At 45.1% G+C, this 18651-nt stretch overlaps 1 protein-coding gene across 14 annotated transcripts in view; it reads left to right on the top strand.

Moving 5' to 3' along the window:
* The window catches only part of TCF12 (transcription factor 12), a 158538-nt gene that overhangs the window by 98238 nt on the left and 41649 nt on the right, over positions 1-18651 (top strand). For 2 of the 14 annotated variants that reach the window (XM_053272103.1, XM_053272102.1), the window contains exon 1: positions 9324-9468. The exons of the other annotated variants lie outside the window; for them this stretch is intronic. In XM_053272103.1, coding sequence (XP_053128078.1) covers positions 9400-9468 — 69 coding nt within the window. In that variant the 5' untranslated portion in view covers positions 9324-9399. Of the gene's footprint in view, positions 1-9323; positions 9469-18651 lie in introns of those variants that run through there. 14 annotated transcript variants of the gene reach the window in all.

Raw genomic sequence — 18651 nt, 5'->3', positions numbered from 1 at the left:
GTGCAAGGTTTGTACCCCTGGTCTAGCCGTGTGCGTGCATGCGCGCGCACGCGCACACACACACACACACTCCTCTCCCCCTCCCCCCCGGAGATGTGATAGCAACGGTTTGTAGAACATACATACACTTTTACCTACTTGTCCCTGTCAAGTGAATTCCCCTCAAGGGAAGAGAGCTAGCTCAGGAACTGTCGGAGAAGATCTCCCCTCCGTGTCTTTTGATGTTCAATTAGTTATTATGTTGCTGAACAGGAGGACAGACAGAGATTAATAGCGGAGAACTGTAGACATTTGCATGGGTAATAATCCCAGTGGAGCTGAAGCCATTAAGATGCGCAGGACATGGACGGCTCAGCTTGCCTCTGCAGGACTGCCGTGATTAATACGTATAAATCACCAAGTCAGATGTGGGTTAGGAAGCCCGGGTGGATTTCCAAGCCTTCATTCAGCCTTTTCGAACTTGAGCCCAGCATCAGGAAGGCTTTCCGGCAACCCGTTGGTTGATCCCTCTCACTCCCAAATGCATCCTGGGAGAATAAAGGGTTTTGATGGAAAAGGGCGGGGTGGGGGTGCAGCTTGCTAGAAACATGCTTGACCACTGTGGCAGTTGAATGCCTTTGGTGTCTTTTGTGGCCTTGAAAGTGTCGTCTTCTATCACACCAAGACAGTTGCTTGTAAATGAGCCGGCACTTCCAGTCCATGTCAGGGGAAGGCAGCTGTTGGCAACCCTTTTCGGAGCAACCCTTTTCGAGAGAGAGGGGAGAGCTGCAGAGCGTGCGCTGCGTTGTTGTGGAGGTGAGGGGCTTAGCACAGGGCGCAGGTGCAAGGGGGAGGATGCCGACTCCTCCTCACTCGGAAGGCAGCCGGCTGGAGAGGGAGGGCAGGAGCCGGGCTGCAGAAGTGAAGGGGGCCGGCCGGGCTCTCCCCTTGGCCAGGCAGGGCTGGGCTTGGGCTTGTTGTGTTCTGAGCTCCCTTGCGCGGCCACTGCTTTGAGGTGTGTTTGGGCAGCCTGGGGGCGGTTGTGCTCTGAACCTGCGGCTTACCTGGAAGCCAGGCGTACAGCTGGAGGCACTACACTTGGGCTGAATAGCTGCCTGGTGATCAACTGAAGAACACAATGCCCCCAAATCATCGTTCCCAAACCCAGGAATCCTGTCCTCTCCTTGTATCCCCTTGTGCACCCCCCTCCCCCTCAGCAAGGAAGCTAAAAATAGCCTGGCCATTTACATTGCATCCCTTGTATATTATGCCCGGAAGCTTTACAGCCTTGCAGATGACCTCTGCCAGGCTTCAGAGAAATGAGCAACGAGATGAAGTAAAACATGTAATATGTCATTTATTCCTAAAACCGAGTGATCCAAAATTAAATTACAGATTAGTCTAGAGTGGAACTAACCATGTAATGAGATTAAAATTGTGAAGAATAATTTCTTACTACATCTGAGAAAAAATTAGGGTGTGCATGGCATATGTTCTCCATTTCTTCTGTAAAGGAAGCAACAAAAGATGGGGGAAGAATAAATTCTGAACAAGTCAGTGATGGAAATTGGAGCAGTTGAGAAACCTGAATGATGAAAATGTTTTTTGTACCCAGTTGCAATAATATCGCTATATTGACACCATATTTTGTTGTTGCTGGTATTTTTGCAGGCAGCTTGGATGTATAGTTTTTGTGGCTAATGCCTATGAATTTCCCCCCTAAGATACCTGTTCAAGACGGTAGAAGTTACTAATGATCAAAATCTGTAATTGCTTATGATGGAATGTAGTCTAGGATCCGGTTTTCTTGATCTTTACTTAAACATGTTTGAGCCCTTGAATCTGGATCTCTAAGAGATGGAGCCACAGCAAGAATGAAGGAACCATGGCACAATTAATGCTCATTTAGCTAATCCACCATGTAGTACCTGGAGTGAGTGGTCAGGTTTTTTCTCACGAGTACAGAATTCCTGCTTTCAGATGCAGAATGGTCATGTTTGCATCTGCACCTGCACACCTTTTAGGAATGGAATGCAGCACTCCTGTATCTGGGTCTGCCCACAGATGCCTGAAGTTTCTCTGGCTCCTGAAGCAGCCAGAGAAGCTGTCTGTGAATGACTTGCATGGATCTAAGTTATGTCTGAATGGGGTTAAAACCAAATAATGGAGCTTCACTGAATTATGGATCAGGCTAATTAAAATTATTTTTGGCCCCCAAAAAGCTAATTATTTGATGTCCCAACAAAGGAAATGCAAAGGAAATCCCTACGAACAACTGCTTAGCAAGGAACAGGAGCAGCATTACTCTTTTGAAAATATAGTCTAGCAGCTGTTACAGGGTGTTAAAAAGCACTATTAGATTTCTGGATGAAACTTTTATTATCCATCTCTTTGAATTATGCAAAACTGAACAAAACAAATAAACTAGTCTCTAGCCATTTCCCCCTGATGCTTTTTCTTTTTTTGGCAATGGCTTATGTGTGCTGGTCTAAGAGGTTATCAGCTACTGAGTGGTGGTTAGTACCTCCCCAAAGTGGTGATGCCCAGATTTAGGTCTGCCCACCCCCCGCAAGTACCTCCCACTCCTAGCTATGCTCCTTTGCAATGGCCGGTCAGTTCAGAATAAGACCAAAATCATCCATGGATGAGGGAGCCAACCTGGCTTGAATAACCGAGACCTGCATGGGGGAGGCTAGTGGCAGGTTTGGGCCCTGCTTCTCCCACCAGGCTACTCTGTTGCGGAGCAGGCTAGGGGAAATGGGTGTGGGGCTGGAGTGCCTGTGGTCCACAAGGATACCATCCCCCTTACCAGGGCCCCTGTGAGACAGTTGAGTTGTGTATTTTTGAGGCTGGGAACTAGCAATAGATTAGGGATTCTATTAGAGTACTGAACTGACCGAATTGGTCTCTGAGTTGGAGTCCAACTTTTAGTGCAGGGGGACTTCAATACCCACTTTGAGGCTGACTTGTTTGGTGCAACTCTAGAGTTCATTGCGGCCGTGACAACTATGGGCCTATCCCAGTTAGTTTCAGGACCAACTCATGTTGCCGGCCACACACTCGATTTGGGCTTTTGTTCAGATCAGGGGGGTATTATGTGGGAGAGGGATCCTGTGGTCTCCCCACTGTCATGGATGGACTAACCTGGTTAAGGTTGGTTTCACGGCCACGACCCAGCTCTGCAAGGGTGGTGGACCTATCAAGATGGTCCACTGAAGAAGGCTGCTGGATCCAGTAGGATTCCAGAAAGCCTTGGAGGGTTTTAATGTTGGTGCTGCCAGTGATTTTGTGGATGCCCTGGTGGGAACCTGGAATAGGGAACTTACGAGGGAAGTATTTATTTATTTTACATATTTTTATACTGCCCAAAACTTACATCTCTGGGCAGTTTACAACAAGATAAAAACAAAAGTAAAACATTAGTTTAAAACAAAACCAAGAAATTTAAAATACAACAATTTAAAATTTTTAAAACAATATTCTATAACAGCATTAAAAACAATCAAAACAGTGAACAGATGCATCTTTAAAGACTTTTAAAAAATTGCCAGTAGACATGATTGCTCCTAAACGTCCCTTCTGACCTGCTTCAAAAGTGGCCTCTTAGTATTCAGAGAAGTTGCGGGGTCTGAAGCAGCAGTAGGTGACAGGAAAGCAAGTGGAGGAGAACTCGGCTCGAATTTGACAGGACACAACATAGAGCCCATTTGAAGGATTATGCGGAAGCAAAAAACAATTCTGATCTGTGCACATTGCTTCTGCAGGTTCACGTTTGGTGGAGTTGTCCTGGATTGTGATGGGTTCTCTGCAAACAAAATCTCTTGTATTTGGGCCAACTTGGACACCACTATTTTTGCAGGGTCTGTTAAGGTGGTGTCCTGCAGTCTCTCTTGCAGTACTAGATTAGATCAGTTTCAGTCTGTGATGCCTGAGGACATTTTGGGGCAATGTGGCTACCACTTGTTCTCTAGACTTGGCTGTTAATATCAATTCCTCGCAGAGGGAGGGTAGGATGCCTCCTTGTTTAAAGGAGGCAATGATTAGAACACTTCTTAAGAAGCCTTTCCTATATCCTTCAGTGATAGGTAGTTCTAGGCCGATCTCCAGTTTCCCGTGGTTGGGCAAGGTGATTAAGAGAGTGGTGGTTAACCAGCTCCAGGCAGTTTTGGAGGAAACAGATTATCTAGACCCATTTCAAACTGGCTTTAGAGCTGGCTATGGGGTGGAGATGGCCTTGGCCGGCCTGAAGGATGACTTTACCAGGGACTCAACAGAGGGACTGTGACTCTGTTGGTTCTTTTGCATCTCTCGGTGGCATTTGATACTATCGACCATGGTATCCTTTTGGCTCACCTGGGGGAGTTGGGGATAGGAGATAATGCTCTGCAGTAGTTCCGCTCCTTTCTCTCAGGCAGATTCCAGATGGTAGCGCTTGACAATTGTTGCTCTTCAAAATGGGTGCTATTATATAGAGTCCCTCAGGGCTCGATTCGGTCACCAGTGCTTTTTAAAATCTACATGAACCTGCTGGGTGAGGTCTTCAGGAGATTTGGTGCTGGGTGTTATCAGTATGTTGATGACACCCAAATCAGGAAATGGCATTGACTCCCTAAATGCTTGCCTACAGGCAGTAATGGACTGGTTGAGGGACAACAAATTGAAGCTGAATCCAAACAAGACGGAAGTGCTCATTGTGGGGGCTCAGAACCTGAGGGGTGAATTAGATGGGGTTACACTCCCCCAGAAGGAACAGGTATGCAGCTTGGGAGTGCTCATGGGTCCAGGCCTCACCCTGGTATCTCAGGTGGAGGCTATGGCCAGGAGTGCTTTCCATCAGCTTTGGCTGATTTGATAATTGCGTCCATTCCTTGGAGAGAATGATCTCAAAACAGTGGTGGCCTCCAGGCTGGTAGCCTCTAGGTTTGACTATTGCAGACTTCCTCAAACTGCGGCCCTCCAGATGTTGCTGAACTACAACTCCCAGCATACCCAGCCACATAAAATTGTGTCTAGGGATGCTGGGAGTTGTAGTTCAGCAACATCTGGAGGGCCGCAGTTTGGGGAAGCCTGGACTATTGCAATGCGCTCTATGTGGGGCTGCCTTTGTACGTAGTTTGGAAACTTCGCTTAGTTCAACCTGGAGAGATCATATTATACCTGTTCTCAAACAGTTGCATTAGCTGCCAATATGTTTCCTGGCAAAATACAAAGTGCTGGCTACCTTAGAGAGCACCTTCTTCTGTATGATCCCCATCACATGTTGAGGTCATCTGGAGACGTCAGTCTCCAGTTACTACCAGTACATCTGGTGGTGACTCAGATCCGGGCCTTTTCTGTAGCTGTTTCTGGGCTGTGGAATGCACTCCTGGCAGATATCCGTAGTCTGGGTTCATTGTTGGCCTTCAAGAGAGCCCTAAAGACTTACTTGCTTGGCCTGGCCTTCAAAAGTTTTAAAATTGTGTTTCAGTATTTGTAATTGGTTTTAAATGGCTCTGAACTGCTTTGGATTTTTAAAATATTGTTTTAAGCAATGTGCTTTAAGTCGTGTTTGTTTTTGTTTTTTACTTGTTGAGCACCACCCAGAGCTTTTGGATGGGGTGGTCTAGAAATGTAACAAACAAACAAACAAACAAACAAAACCATTCCTACGAGTAAAGGAACTTCAGAAGAATTCAGACTGTGTCAAACCTTGGTGTAAGCCCTTCTGTTAGGACTTTTGTCATGGGAAGAGCTTTGCAAGGTGTGCTCTGTTTACTGGATGTGGCTGTTTTGAAGGAAGTTATCTGAGTCTGCACTTGGGGATCTGCAAGAGGAAAGCTCTTCCATGTCCTCTCGTCCATCTCCAGCTTCCAGCAGTCCCACATCCACGTTCAGTGAAGTGCTCAAGCTGCCCCCCACCCCCACCCCTGCCTTCCCACTTGCTCTATTTTCAAAGGTTGGTAGGAGGCTGTACAAAATATGACTTCCTCTTGCTCACTCAGGCTTCATTGAGGGCTCTTTTCTCTTAGGTATTCTCTAGATTAAAAACATTCCTGTTAGTGGGGAGATTGGATTATACAGCCATCTACAGGAAACTGCGGAAACTGCATCATCACTTGGATACCCTGTGTTGCATCTTAATTTGGGGTTTAGTGCAAAAGTGGTATTACTAGTTTAAGAATATGTAAAGAGTTTGGGCTGAACCAGCAGAGGGACCCCTCTCCCCTTCACAGAGAGAGACTTGGCTTTGGTTCTGGGATGAGGGCATGGAGCCTCGCCCTTGCTCCTCAGCTTGGGTTACTGCACCAGCAGGCTTTGAGTTGCACCTCCAGCCGGGCCCTCTCAGTGGCGGGTCAGAGTGCTTCTCCGCCCTTGTTCCTCTTGCTCCCTTTGTAGAAGACTGGCAGGTGGGAGCAGCCTTTTGTACCTCTCCGGAGGTGGGAAGGTAGATACAGATTGAAAAATCATAACAGTAAAAAGTAATGATCTAGCACACCCTGTTGAAGACCTGCCTCTCCAACTGCAGAATTGCGCACACAAGGCATCCTCCTCCTGGAGGCTTTCCAGTCCGACTCACTCACACCGAACGCTCAGTCCTTCTTTTTCAGCTCTGACTTCTCCCAGATATGGTTGAGGGCCAGAATTTCCCAGCAGTCACGACTAACCATGGCAAAAACAATTGGGTGCAGACAGGGTAAGAGGCAAGACGATCGCGGTTGGGATTTAAATAGGCCACCGCTTTAGGCAGTGATTCACCCGTGTGGGTGGTGGGCGTGCTGAGCTGTAAGGTGGTGGTAATGCACCACCGCTTTAGAGCCTAGCTCAGCTCTCTGTTCTGGCCGTGGATGCTCATAGCCCACATATTTCAGATGTCTGGAGGGAGGCCTGTCAGAGTCCCTCGCATCCAGGCCAGGCAGCCCTATCCCTGTTCCCTTAACCTGACCAGCCAGGGCTCTGGTCTGCTGACACCTACCCGCTCCCAGGGTGCTCACTCGTGGCTCCTCTGTTCATCTCGCACCCTAGCCCACATTTCCGGGATGTGCCAGGGGTGACCAGATTCATGTAACCTTTTCCCAGTCATCCAGGCAGAGTTGGGTTTATCTCCACGTGCCACGTAGCAGCATTGCCTGCACGTCCAGCCTCACTGCACTGGCGTCCCAGATCTGGCCTTTGGGCCCTCACAGATCCCTGCACTTTAGCACTGTTGAAGCATGGCTGTTTTTACAGGCAGAGCAAACAAAGCACTTGGTGCCTGCCTAAACTTGGAATGTTTCGTTACATGGGAAAGTAAAAGGGATACGTGGAGTCAGGATTTAGACAGGAACTGCACAGCCACTTGATTGGTCCATGGCATTATCCAATATTAGCAAGTCAGTGTTAGGAATTTGGTCGAAACTAATCCAGCCAAAAATGTTATTCAGATCATATTGGACTCCAAAAAGACTTAATCAACTTCACCTTTGAAATGGTGATAACTGTTGGTGCAGTCTAGGAGATGCAGGATTAGAACACTTTTTTATGAGACTGTAAATTGATTACCACTTTCTGGATGGAAGTTTTTGAGAGGATCTCTTTGGAATTGGGTTCTAATTTTGAGTTTACAGCTTCTGTAGTGATGTTTGAACTTCTACCAAATGACTGGAATTGGTCTAGTGGCAGAAAAGTGTGGTTACTGTAGGCACTACAATAATGTCTTATGTTAATGGCTAATGTCTTATACTACAGAAATGGGGAGTTAAGGAGACGCCTGAGGCAGAGCAATGGATTTCTGATTTATTACTTTTGGCAGCTTGTGTGAGAATCACTAGCTCATGACGAGTTCCAGGTAATTTGGAAACCATTTGTGGAATTGTGTGCAAAGTAGAGAAGGGGAAATGTTTTATTGTGCTGCAAGAGGAAATAATTTTATCATTAAGCTTTTGTCAGAATGTATGTGTATTAACATTTTTCATCCTGTATGAATTTTTTTAAAAAATCTTGGGTGGGGGGGACTACCTCTGTAAATTAATGGTGGGTTTTTAATATAAGGTGTCATTTTACCCCCAGGGATAGATAGAAAGAGAGCTTTGTTAGGAAATCACGGCAGTCTTGGCTACAAAAGATATTTTATGAATATTGGAGGAGCCCTCTGGATCAGACCAAAGCAAGTGAGGGGGAACACACTTTTATGTGTGGTTATTCTGAATATGGGTTTGGCCAAATGATCTAATTCTTACTGCCTCCTTTCTTCTCTTGTGAACCTCTCCCTCACTCAGAATTGTTAAACATATTGACTTTCCCCCCTGAGTTTGTCAGTTGACAAAACTTAAGTTCCCCAGATCAGTGTGTTAAGAGTAGAGGCTATACAAGAACCTGTTTACATGAACTGGGGAGTTTAGGTAGGACTTCTAGTAGGGGATGTGTTCTAGTACTTACCCTTCCTATTCTTGTTTACTTCTTTGTTTTCAAAATTTTCACATCACCCAGTTAATCGTAACATTCAGATAAGTCCCAAATGGTTGACAAGGAGAAAGCACATATGCCGCATGTTCTGAACAACTACTGCCTCATAAAGGAGCTTTGCAGTAAAAGCATTTGTAATTGTTATTAGTATTGTCCTATGCAGAAAAAAGTCGGGAAAACTCCCAAAAAATGTGTTGGGAAACAAAACAGACAGCAAAAGGTAGGCAGCTTATCCCCAGTGTCTTTCCATTCAGTTCAGATATGAATTGTGGATGATGATTTTCTTACATTAAAATATCTTAAGTGTTTTATGGTTTTGTGGCTATACAATTCTCTAAACACTTTGAAAGGACCCACAATGCCCTCTTAATTGAAAACTACTCTGGGTTCTAGCAGGCACCTAATGAATGTGAAAGGGCCGCTTGCTTTTTGGTCCAGCTGTCTAGGTCCTCCTCCTCCTCCTCCTCCTCCTCCTCGCCTGTCATCCAGCATTTCTAGCCCAGGAGAGTTTCTGTTGCACATTTGTGGAAGTTGGAAGCAGCTTTAGAGAGAGGCAGATTAGAAGCCTCACGGAGAGGTTCATGCAGTCAGGTCTCCTCTGCCACAAGTGCTCTCATTTAATTAAAGCAGAAAGATCATGTAGCTAAGGATTTATCACTGGCTTTCTAGCTCTAAAGCAAATAGATTTTGGAATGACTGTTGTTGGAAATGAATGTCCTTTTGACTGAAGTGTAGTTTTGTAGAAGTTTTTATTTGCTTGCATTGCAACCCAAAAGCAGCACTGGATTGAAACTGGAAGAATACAGCATAGATCTTAAAACACACACTCCCCATTTTCCTGTATGCGATGGTTCAGTCCTATTTTGCATAAATTCCTTCTGAGTAGATCCATGTGTGTTTGCATCAGACTAAAGAATTGCTGTGTTTGATCTGGTGGATTCATGTCTTGGAGGGAGGCTGTGCACTTTGACTGCAGGCTGGGTTGCGTTTAGGACAAACATGTATTGTGCATATCCTGTGCCGGGAGTGAGCAGCAACTCTTTGGTGTATTACTACAATGGGAAGACGGTAAGTGGAGGTGGAGGGCTTTCCTTTTGTTCCAGCCTGGCTGGAAATGAGGTTTTGTAGCCTCTAAACTGGCCTGTGAGTTCTGTACTCACCAAGGCTAGAATATTTGGGCAAAAAAGGTCTTCCGTTATGCATGCATTAACCTTCGCATGCAGTAATTAACTGCATTTGTTTTTATAGTTCTCCCTGTTTAGCAGACGGAGAATGTTTCAAAATGTGAAGGATATTTTCGTTCTATGCAGCTGAATTAAAAATGAAAATAATGCCAGTTATTTTAAAAACCATCCTGCCCAGCTCTCTGGGGTTGTTTCAGAAAGTGGTCAGCAGCCAGTAAGAGTGGTGGTTTCTGTTTGGAATTTGAGGTCCAGATACTGTTCTTATTGCTGTGCCATCTGCTTTCAATGAAAAATGCATTTTGAATATGTTTAGTCAGATCTGTAAGTTTGAATCTCTACTTGTGTCATGTTTGAATCATTATTTTGTGCTGCTTTAGGGCCGTTTTAAACTTATTTTATAATGCTTATGTTTAATTTGTTTGTAAGCCTTGTAAGCCATCTTGAGTGTTTGTAGGAATGAAAAGATGGGATAAAAACTTACAAAAATTTTAAAAAACCCACTTCAAAATGTTTTCTGTATTTTTTTTAAGAAGGAGTGAATTAGATCTGTCTTTATTCTTCTGGTTGGATGTGATTTCAAAGTTCTAAACTGAGATGCTCTTGTTAGTGTTTCAGTTTAGCTTTGCTGGGCTTTCCCCCTCATGTTGCTTTGAGTCTTTGCATAATGTGCAGCCTTTCACACAAGGGGCATGGTGAAGCTCATCTTCTGGGATTGATGTCGTTGAAATCTGCATTGGGCATGAAGTGCAGAAGTCTAGATAGGATTTCATGGTGTGTTGTGATGTGTCTGTTGCCCAGTACAGTTTGGCTCTCACCTTTTTAGGATTTTACTAATGCTGTATGTTGCCAAACAATCTTAACCAAGAATAAAAAATTGAAGTGACAGACTTAACTTCTGCCTCTAAATTCACGTTTCGTTGTTGTTGAGGAGGAAGAGAAGGCACAGAGCTGTTAAGTGACAAGTTGTGTGATCAGTTTTTTAGTATTTTAAATAAACAAACTTCTGTAACATTTAACTAATAGTTGAGAGTTGTTCAGTCACTCACTAGACATTTCTTAATTCATTAAATGCGTCTGAACTTCAGACAAGTTTGGGGAAATGAAAGAATGATTTGCTCTGTTCGGTGCAAGCACCATCCTCTTTCACACGTGCAATTGTTTCCCTGTGTGTTGGCTCCTACATTGAAGTAGTTTTGAAGTTTTATGTGACGATGGATATGTTAAAGTAATATCAAGTCTGCAGTTCCCGAAGCAATAGGAATATGGCTTTCATGAAGTGTTGATTTTATTCTTTCTCCAGCACAGAACTTTGTTCTCCAGTGAGGAGGAAAGCTTTGATCTTTTTAAGTATTCCCAGACATGTAAATGTATGAAAATGCTGGTACTGGAAAGAAGCAAGGCTGGTGAAGGGGTAGTATTTGCATGTTGTAGGTCAGGGTGACTTTTATGAGCTTTAAGAGTTAGTAAATTGCATGATACTGTCAGATTCTGGGGGCCCTTTTTCATTGTGATACTTGAGTTGGGGTGAAGGAAGAATAGCGTTAAGTCATTCTGATGCATGGAGGATACACCCCATCTTTTGTCAACAGACTAAAAATGTTGGGTGGTTCCTGATTTCCTTTTCTCACTGCTGTGTTTCAGAGCTTTCCCCCGAGTTCTGCTTTTGCTTTGATGTGTAGGCTAGTGTCACAGATGGATGTTCTTCTTGTAAGGCTGGGTCAGTCTGAATTCCAGCCAGCCTCGTTGCTTATAGCCCTTGACCAATTAGTCGATAATGGAGTCTGGCTTCACATTTCAGAACTTCCCATGAATGTGTGTTCTAATTTATTGTTAAATATCAGTAGACACTACTGTGCAGTAACATGCCAAATGCTGGTGTGGCAGCTGCTGAATTGGTTAATGCTGCAGAGGGCTTTTGAGAACCTGTGCTAAGGCACTGTTCCTATCCATAGCATTAGTTGACCCAGACCCTTGATCTTTAAAGGAGAACAGAAGGTTAGTGAGTTAACTAATAGAGGCAATTTAAAAAAAACAAAAAAAACCAAGGTTGAAAGGAATCCTTCCAATTATCATGGAATAAGTCCAAGGTGGCGGTCATCACATGCTCAAATGGATTTCCTTGCAAATGCATGGAAATAAAATAACACAAAAATCAGTTTTTGTGGATTAGAAAGGCAGTGTGACGCTGACACAGTGCAGCAGATGAGAATTAACAACTTCAACTTCTGCTCGATTAAACTGTAAACTATCAAAACTGTGTGGTGTTAACACAGAGCAAGAAGTTTGACTCTAAAGGGAAAAAACTGAGTAAAGCTCTCTTTCCAGTGGGAGTTGGGGAGCAAGCAACTCACAAACTCTTTTCCAGATCAAATTCTGCCTTGTTTTCAATTTGCCTGTCAAATTTTGGGAACAAAATGTACTGTGTGAGGAATAGGAGAGGGAAAAGTCAATCTATTATCTACTAATGTTGAATCCAGTTTGACATAAGCTGTTCCTGCACAACCATTGTTAAAAGAATGGGCTGAACTCTCCATTGCTTATTCCAGTGTGGCTCAAGCAGGACTTGGAAGCGTTCCCAATGGGCCGAGCCTGATCTCTGAGCCACAGTTGCCATTTCCCTTAAATTGAGATTGGCGTGTATCAGTCGGCCCATTTTAGCACAGTGGAGTTTTAAAAGGGTATTTGGAATAAATAGGCAAGTCTGTTGTCTTACTTCACATTATTCTCAAGGAGTGAGACTGGACTCTAGATGTGTAGGGTGCAGTTTATTTATTTATTTTATTTATTTAGCACATTTTTATACCGCCCTAACCCAAGGTCTCAGGGCAGTTCACAACAAACAAATACTAAAAAAATTTAAAACAAATAATAAACAATCAAAAGTTTAAAAAATTAAAAGCTAAAAAGTTAAAGTTAAAAAGCTTGGGTTAAAAGATAAGTCTTTAGATCCCTTTTTAAAGCCACTAGAGATGGGGAGACTCTTATTCCCACGGGAAGTGCGTTCCAAAGTCTCGGCGACAACAGAGAAGGCCCGTCCCTGGGTGGCCACCAAACGACATGAAGGTAGCCACAGACGAGCCTCCCCTGATGAACGTAGTGGACGATGGGGATCATGCAGAAGAAGATGCTCTCTTAAGTACCGTGGGCCTAAGCTGTTTAGGGCTTTATAGGTTATAACCAGCACTTTGTATTTTGCCCGGAAACCTATCGGCAGCCAGTGCAACTCCTGTAAAATAGGAGTAATATGGTCTCTTCGAGATGACCCGGAGACCAACCTGGCTGCCACTTTTTGTACTAATTGTAGTTTCTGGACTATGTACAAAGGCAGCCCTACATAGAGCGCATTGCAGTAATCAAGTCTGGAGGTTGCCAGCAAGTGTACTACTGTTTTGAGATCATGAACTTCAAGAAACGGACACAGCTGGCGTATCAACCGAAGCTGATAGAAAGCGCTTCTGGCCACTGCCTCAACCTGGGAAACCAGGGAGAGGTGTGGATCCAGAAGCACTCCCAGACTGCGTATCTGTTCCTTCTGAGGAAGTGTGACCCCATCTAGAACAGGTAGATCAATATCGCTTCCCGAGTGACAACCGCGCACAATAAGTACCTCCGTCTTGTCTGGATTCAATCTCAGTTTGTTATCCCTCATCCAGCCCATTACTGCTTCCAAGCTGGCATTCAGGGAGGATATGCCTTCTCCTGATGATGTTGACATGGAGAAACAGATTTGGGTGTCATCAGCATACTGATAACACCCAGCACCAAATCTTCGGATGATCTCTCCCAATGGTTTCATGTAGATATTAAAAAGCATTGGAGACAGTATGGAGCCCTGAGGGACTCCATATAAAAGCTCAGATTTTGAAGAGCAGCAGTCTCCAAGCGACACCATCTGTAACCTGCCTGAGAGGTAGGAGTGGAACCACTGCAAAGCAGTGCCTCCCACCCCCAACCCTCTCAGACGTTCCAGAAGGATACTATGGTCAATAGTATCGAAAGCCGCCGAGAGGTCCAAAAGGACCAACAGAGTCACACTTCCTCTGTCCATTCCCAATTGGAGATCATCCATTAGGCCAACCAAGGCAGTCTCCACCCCATAGCCCGCCCGAAAACCAGTTTGAAATGGGTCTAGATAATCTTTCAGTTCACTGAAAGCTTCTCCAAGGCAAACTCCATCGTGCCGAACCGGAGCTGTGAGGAGAGCAGGCTGTGGCGCTTGCCTCAGCAGGCCTGTGCAATTGTGCCCAAAGGCCTGCTTCACACTCCACTATTTACCTACACAGAGAAAATAAGAGTCCAGGAAAATACCAGTTAATGGTGATCGACCCAATGCTGTCAGCATGAGTGACATAGGGTGTGTGTGTGCATGCACGCACACGCGCATCCATCTTTTGGGAAACCAGCATGAGATTCTTCTTTGGAAACTGCTGTTTCATGCGAAGTGGTCCTCTCTGTTGGCAGGCGTCTGTCCAGTTGGCTCTCTGGGGAGAAGGGGCTGGGGGCTTCCAAACCGAAGAAGACGCCCCCTGGTGGTTGCAGCTGGGCTTAATTTTTCCTTCACAACAACCCTGGCAAGTAGTGTGCCACTGGGTTCCATATTCCAGCTTGAGGTGGAAGTTGTGTGGCTCCCATGCCAAACCGGCCTATGGCAATATCAAAGCCAAGTCCCAGTGCAGCTCTCGGGCCAAATGAATTTCTCACCTGAGGAAGGGAATCTGCACATTCTAATACTGCAGCAAATGGGGAAGTGTTTGGCAGTGTCGACACTGTGGCATCTGCTCATGTGTTGGGGGTCAAGTGTCTGCACTTAGTACTACGTTCGATGGCCCTTTATGGGGCACCTTGGGGCAGTTGGGACCCAGGCGGCTGAATCGAGAGGGAGAACTTTTCCTGGAATGTACCCCCTTCTGGGTACAGGGGGAGGGGGGCCATGTTTGAATACTTCCCGTTACAAAAGTTTCCCTACACTTTTTTTTTTAAGGCATGTCAGGGCACAGGCCAGGCTGAAGCAGTTTCCATTATTCTAGTCTTCTATATGCAGAAAGAGATTTAGATGGAGGTTTATTCAACTGTGGGGTGTCCCATCACCTGCAAACTGAAGTGGTACAGTCTTGCAAAAATGTTGTCCCTTAGTTCTGCATAAACTGGACCTTTGCTGCTAAGTGGTTTTAGTCTCTTTCAGCCAAAATAAAATCTTGAGGGTCTCCTTTACTCAGTAAATTGATTACAGTATAAGAACTTGAAATTTCAAGGGGAAAAGATTGATAAAATAATATTAATCTTGTTCAGTTATTTCATTTAACCTAAGGCACATTTTCAGTGCAATACAAATTAGACTTCATATTCAGTTCCTAAAGACTGACACACAAGAAAAAGTTGGCAAAATATGATCTCCATTTTTAGATTGCATAGCATGTTACACTACTGAATACTTCACAGCCCTTAAGATTACTAACTTGCCCTTTTTCCTTAGGATTCCTTGTAGAGTTACTATAGAAGAAATGGGAGAAAATTAATGAATTCAGGTTTTGGTTTTTGTGAAATTGACAGCATCTAAACGTAACTGCTGTAAATTATTTCTGCCTGCCAGAAATATTTTTCAACTTTTATTAGAACTGAATCTGTTAATGTACAATGAATGAAAACAATTCAAGTATATTCACCTCTTGTCAGTTGTTGTCCATAGCAGCGTACTCAAAGTCAAAGCTAACGTGTAAACCATGGAGGAGCCATGCAGGAACCTCTAGAAGTAGACTTGCTAGTAGCCCAGGTCTGTTTCATTGTTTCTCTCACCCCAAGTTTGTAGATATGGCTGAAATAGCCCAGAATCCGCCAGAGATCTGACTTGCCAATCTTTTGAACTGACAAGAGGATGTATAGATGTGGAACTAAAAGCCTGGCAACAAGACAGGTTTTCAGGAGCTCCTTAAAGGACAGAAGAGAGGGAGCATTACGCATCTCAGGAGGCAGAGTTTTCCATAAGGAGGGGGCTGCCACAGAGAAGGCCCTCCCACGAGCCCGGTCCCCACGTACCTCCCCTGGGCCCGGAACTCTGAGAAGGCCCACCTGAGACGACCTCACATGGTTTCTCTGTGGAAAAGATTTCTGAGTCAGGAAGCTGGTGGCCATAAGAATTAAAATATTTTGCAGCAAGTCATTTGAACTTTTTGTGGTTGCTGACTTGTGGCTTCTACAGGTGAAACTCTGAAAATTAGAATATCGTGCAAAAGTCCATTAATTTCAGTAATGCAAATTAAAAGGTGAAACTGATATATGAGACAGACGCATTACATGCAAAGCGAGATAAGTCAAGCCTTAATTTGTTATAATTGTGATGATCATGGCGTACAGCTCATGAAAACCCCAAATCCACAATCTCAGAAAATTAGAATATTACATGGAACCAAGAAGACAAGGATTGAAGAATAGAACAGTATCGGACCTCTGAAAAGTATACAGTGTACTGTGCTTGATTGGCCAGCAAACTTGCCTGACCTGACCCCATAGAGAATCTATGGGGCATTGCCAAGAGAAGGATGAGAGACATGAGACCAAACAATGCAGAATTGCTGAAGGCCGCTAATGAAGCATCCTGGTCTTCCATAACACCTCATCAGTGCCACAGGCTTATAGCATCCATGCCACGCCGCATTGAGGCAGTAATTGCTGCAAAAGGGGCCCAAACCAAGTACTGAATACATATGCATGCTTATACTTTTCAGAGGTCCGATTTAGTTCTTGAATCCATTCAGCTTGCTTATCTTTGTTGCATCCTTTAAAAATGAACACATTGGCCATGTTTGGATTTCTTGGTCTAATTCCAGAGTGACTTTCATTGTTTTGAATTTGCATCCATGGTGGAAAAAAATTAAGATCTGTTTTATTGTGTCCTCATAGAAATGGCCTATCTTAGCACTGGGCACATACCTCTGGCAGTGCTTTGCTAGGCTGATATGCAAACAGAGCCTCTGCTTGTGTGGTGCTGTCGGTCTTTGACACAAAGGCAGTTGTGTGCTTCTGTGCCATTGCTTGTGCATATTGAGGGGGGCTTAAAGGGGTCATGGATATGGCCCTAATGCCACAGTCTTCCTCGAGGCGTTCCTGCACTTCATTGTGCAGGAGGCTCCTAATGGAGGCAGTGGTGTGAAGCAGTAGGATAACAGGTGATTGCCCATCCTCGTGAATTCCTCTGGGCATAGTATGGGAGTGTCAGATCCCCTCCCTCCCTGTCTCAAGTATAGCAGGTGACATTCTGTCTGCCAGAAGGATGCCTTGAGACCAGCTGACCCTCCTGCATAGAGCGGGGAACATAAGAACAGCCCTGCTGGATCAGGCCCAAGGAAGCCCATCTAGTCCAGCATCCTGTTTCTCACAATGACCCACCAGATGCCGCTGGGAGCCTACAGGCGGGAGTTGAAAGGGGCATGCCCTCCCTCCTGCTGTTACTCCCCTGCAACTGGTACTCAGAGGCATCCTGCCTTGGAGGCTGGAGGTGGCCTATATTCGGCTGGAGGTGGCCTATATTCCTCCGACTAGTAGCCCCATCTGCCTTCCTTGGTGGCTGCAGCCCCCCTTGACCTTCCTCTAGGAATGCAGAGAGCCCCCTTGCTCCCCAGTCCAACACTTGTGCTCTCTGGGCTTCATGCTTTTGTCTCAGAGGTCAGCAGCCATCTGGACCACGAGTCTAGTTTTCCTGGATCAGGCTTTCGGGGTGCTTGCCCGCCCACCCCGCTGCAGACAGCCTGCCTTCCCTCCCTTCCTGATTGCTCCTTTCCACCCACTCTGAAGCACTGGCCGTCTCTTCCCTGTCTCGCTAGCCATGGAACACTCCAAGCGCCTTCCTCTCCAGCATGGATGGGCCTACAGAAGCTTTTTCTTACTGTATCCCTTTCAGTACCATTCACTGTGGTATCCTTCTGAGTCCCCGAAGGAAGTTGGGATTGGGTGGCCCTGTTTTTCCACAGCCTGAGGAGGTCATCCTCCAGTAGTCTGGGTTGTGGACCGAGCATGCCCCAAAGACAGGCCGAATTTAGAACTGGAAGTGTGGCTGGCTTCCCACCTGGGAGGTGGTAGAACCCCAGTTCCAGTCCTGTCTATGCTAGGGATCAGTGTTCCCTCTAAGGTGCACGTGTGTGCGCGCGCATGCGCTCACATGTTTGTTTTATGTCCACTCAGTCGATTTTAGATTCCGCTCAGGTTGAATCAGAGAGGTCCCACTCTGAGTGCACATGATGTGCACAAACTGCCTTGACACTGCTGCCCAGAACAAAACTTGTTCTGCACACAGATGAAAGACATTAGCGAGGACACTGCTAGGGAGGTGCTACTGCTTTAAGGGCGGGGGAGGGTGCAGTCGTTTTTATTGTGTTCTTATATTGTATTTTGGACTATGCACACCGCCTAGAGATACATATATTAGGCAGTATATAAATATGATAAATAAATAATAGTTTTAATAATTTTATGATGAATAATTTACTTATGTGTTCTTTCTGCATTGTATGCTTCAAGAACTTCTCTAATTCATAAATATCAGAAAATTACTAGTTTTTTATGCTGTGCTTGCCATTGCAGAATCATGTGCAATTTTTTCCCATTGGACTGCTTCTTTCAAGGAAAAGGATGCAGGTGGAAAAGCCAAAGTTAACTTGATTTCTGATTGATTGTGTTTGTATCCTGCTTTCAGTAACCAATTTTCAAAGCAGTTTAGAGAGTGTCAAAAGAAGATCTGTTAAAACCAAGCAAAACCCATCTGCAGGTTCAAGTTGCATTCATTTTCTTCCTGTCATGGCAGTCTCAGATGGCAGCTCTGGATGTGCCGATAATTCTGATGTTCTTTGCTCAGCTAATACACATGCTTGATCCTTGTGTGCACACACAGATTTCTGCTTAACAAAGGCTGTAGAAATTCCCTGCAAGGCCTGGCTTAGGAATCCCCATTGGAGCCTCTGGACTGTGGGTCCAGGGGGGCGTGGCGTATGCAGCTGTGCCCACAGCCCTTTCCACACCGAAAGGCATTGCAGCCTCCCGCTCCATCTAGCAAGCCACCCCCTCGACTCAGAGGGCT

The sequence above is a fragment of the Hemicordylus capensis genome, chromosome 10 (assembly GCF_027244095.1).
Source record: "Hemicordylus capensis ecotype Gifberg chromosome 10, rHemCap1.1.pri, whole genome shotgun sequence".
In the NCBI taxonomy this organism is placed as follows: domain Eukaryota; kingdom Metazoa; phylum Chordata; class Lepidosauria; order Squamata; family Cordylidae; genus Hemicordylus; species Hemicordylus capensis.
Note: the sequence above shows the minus strand (reverse complement) of the source record. Positions and strands in the feature narration are given on the sequence as shown.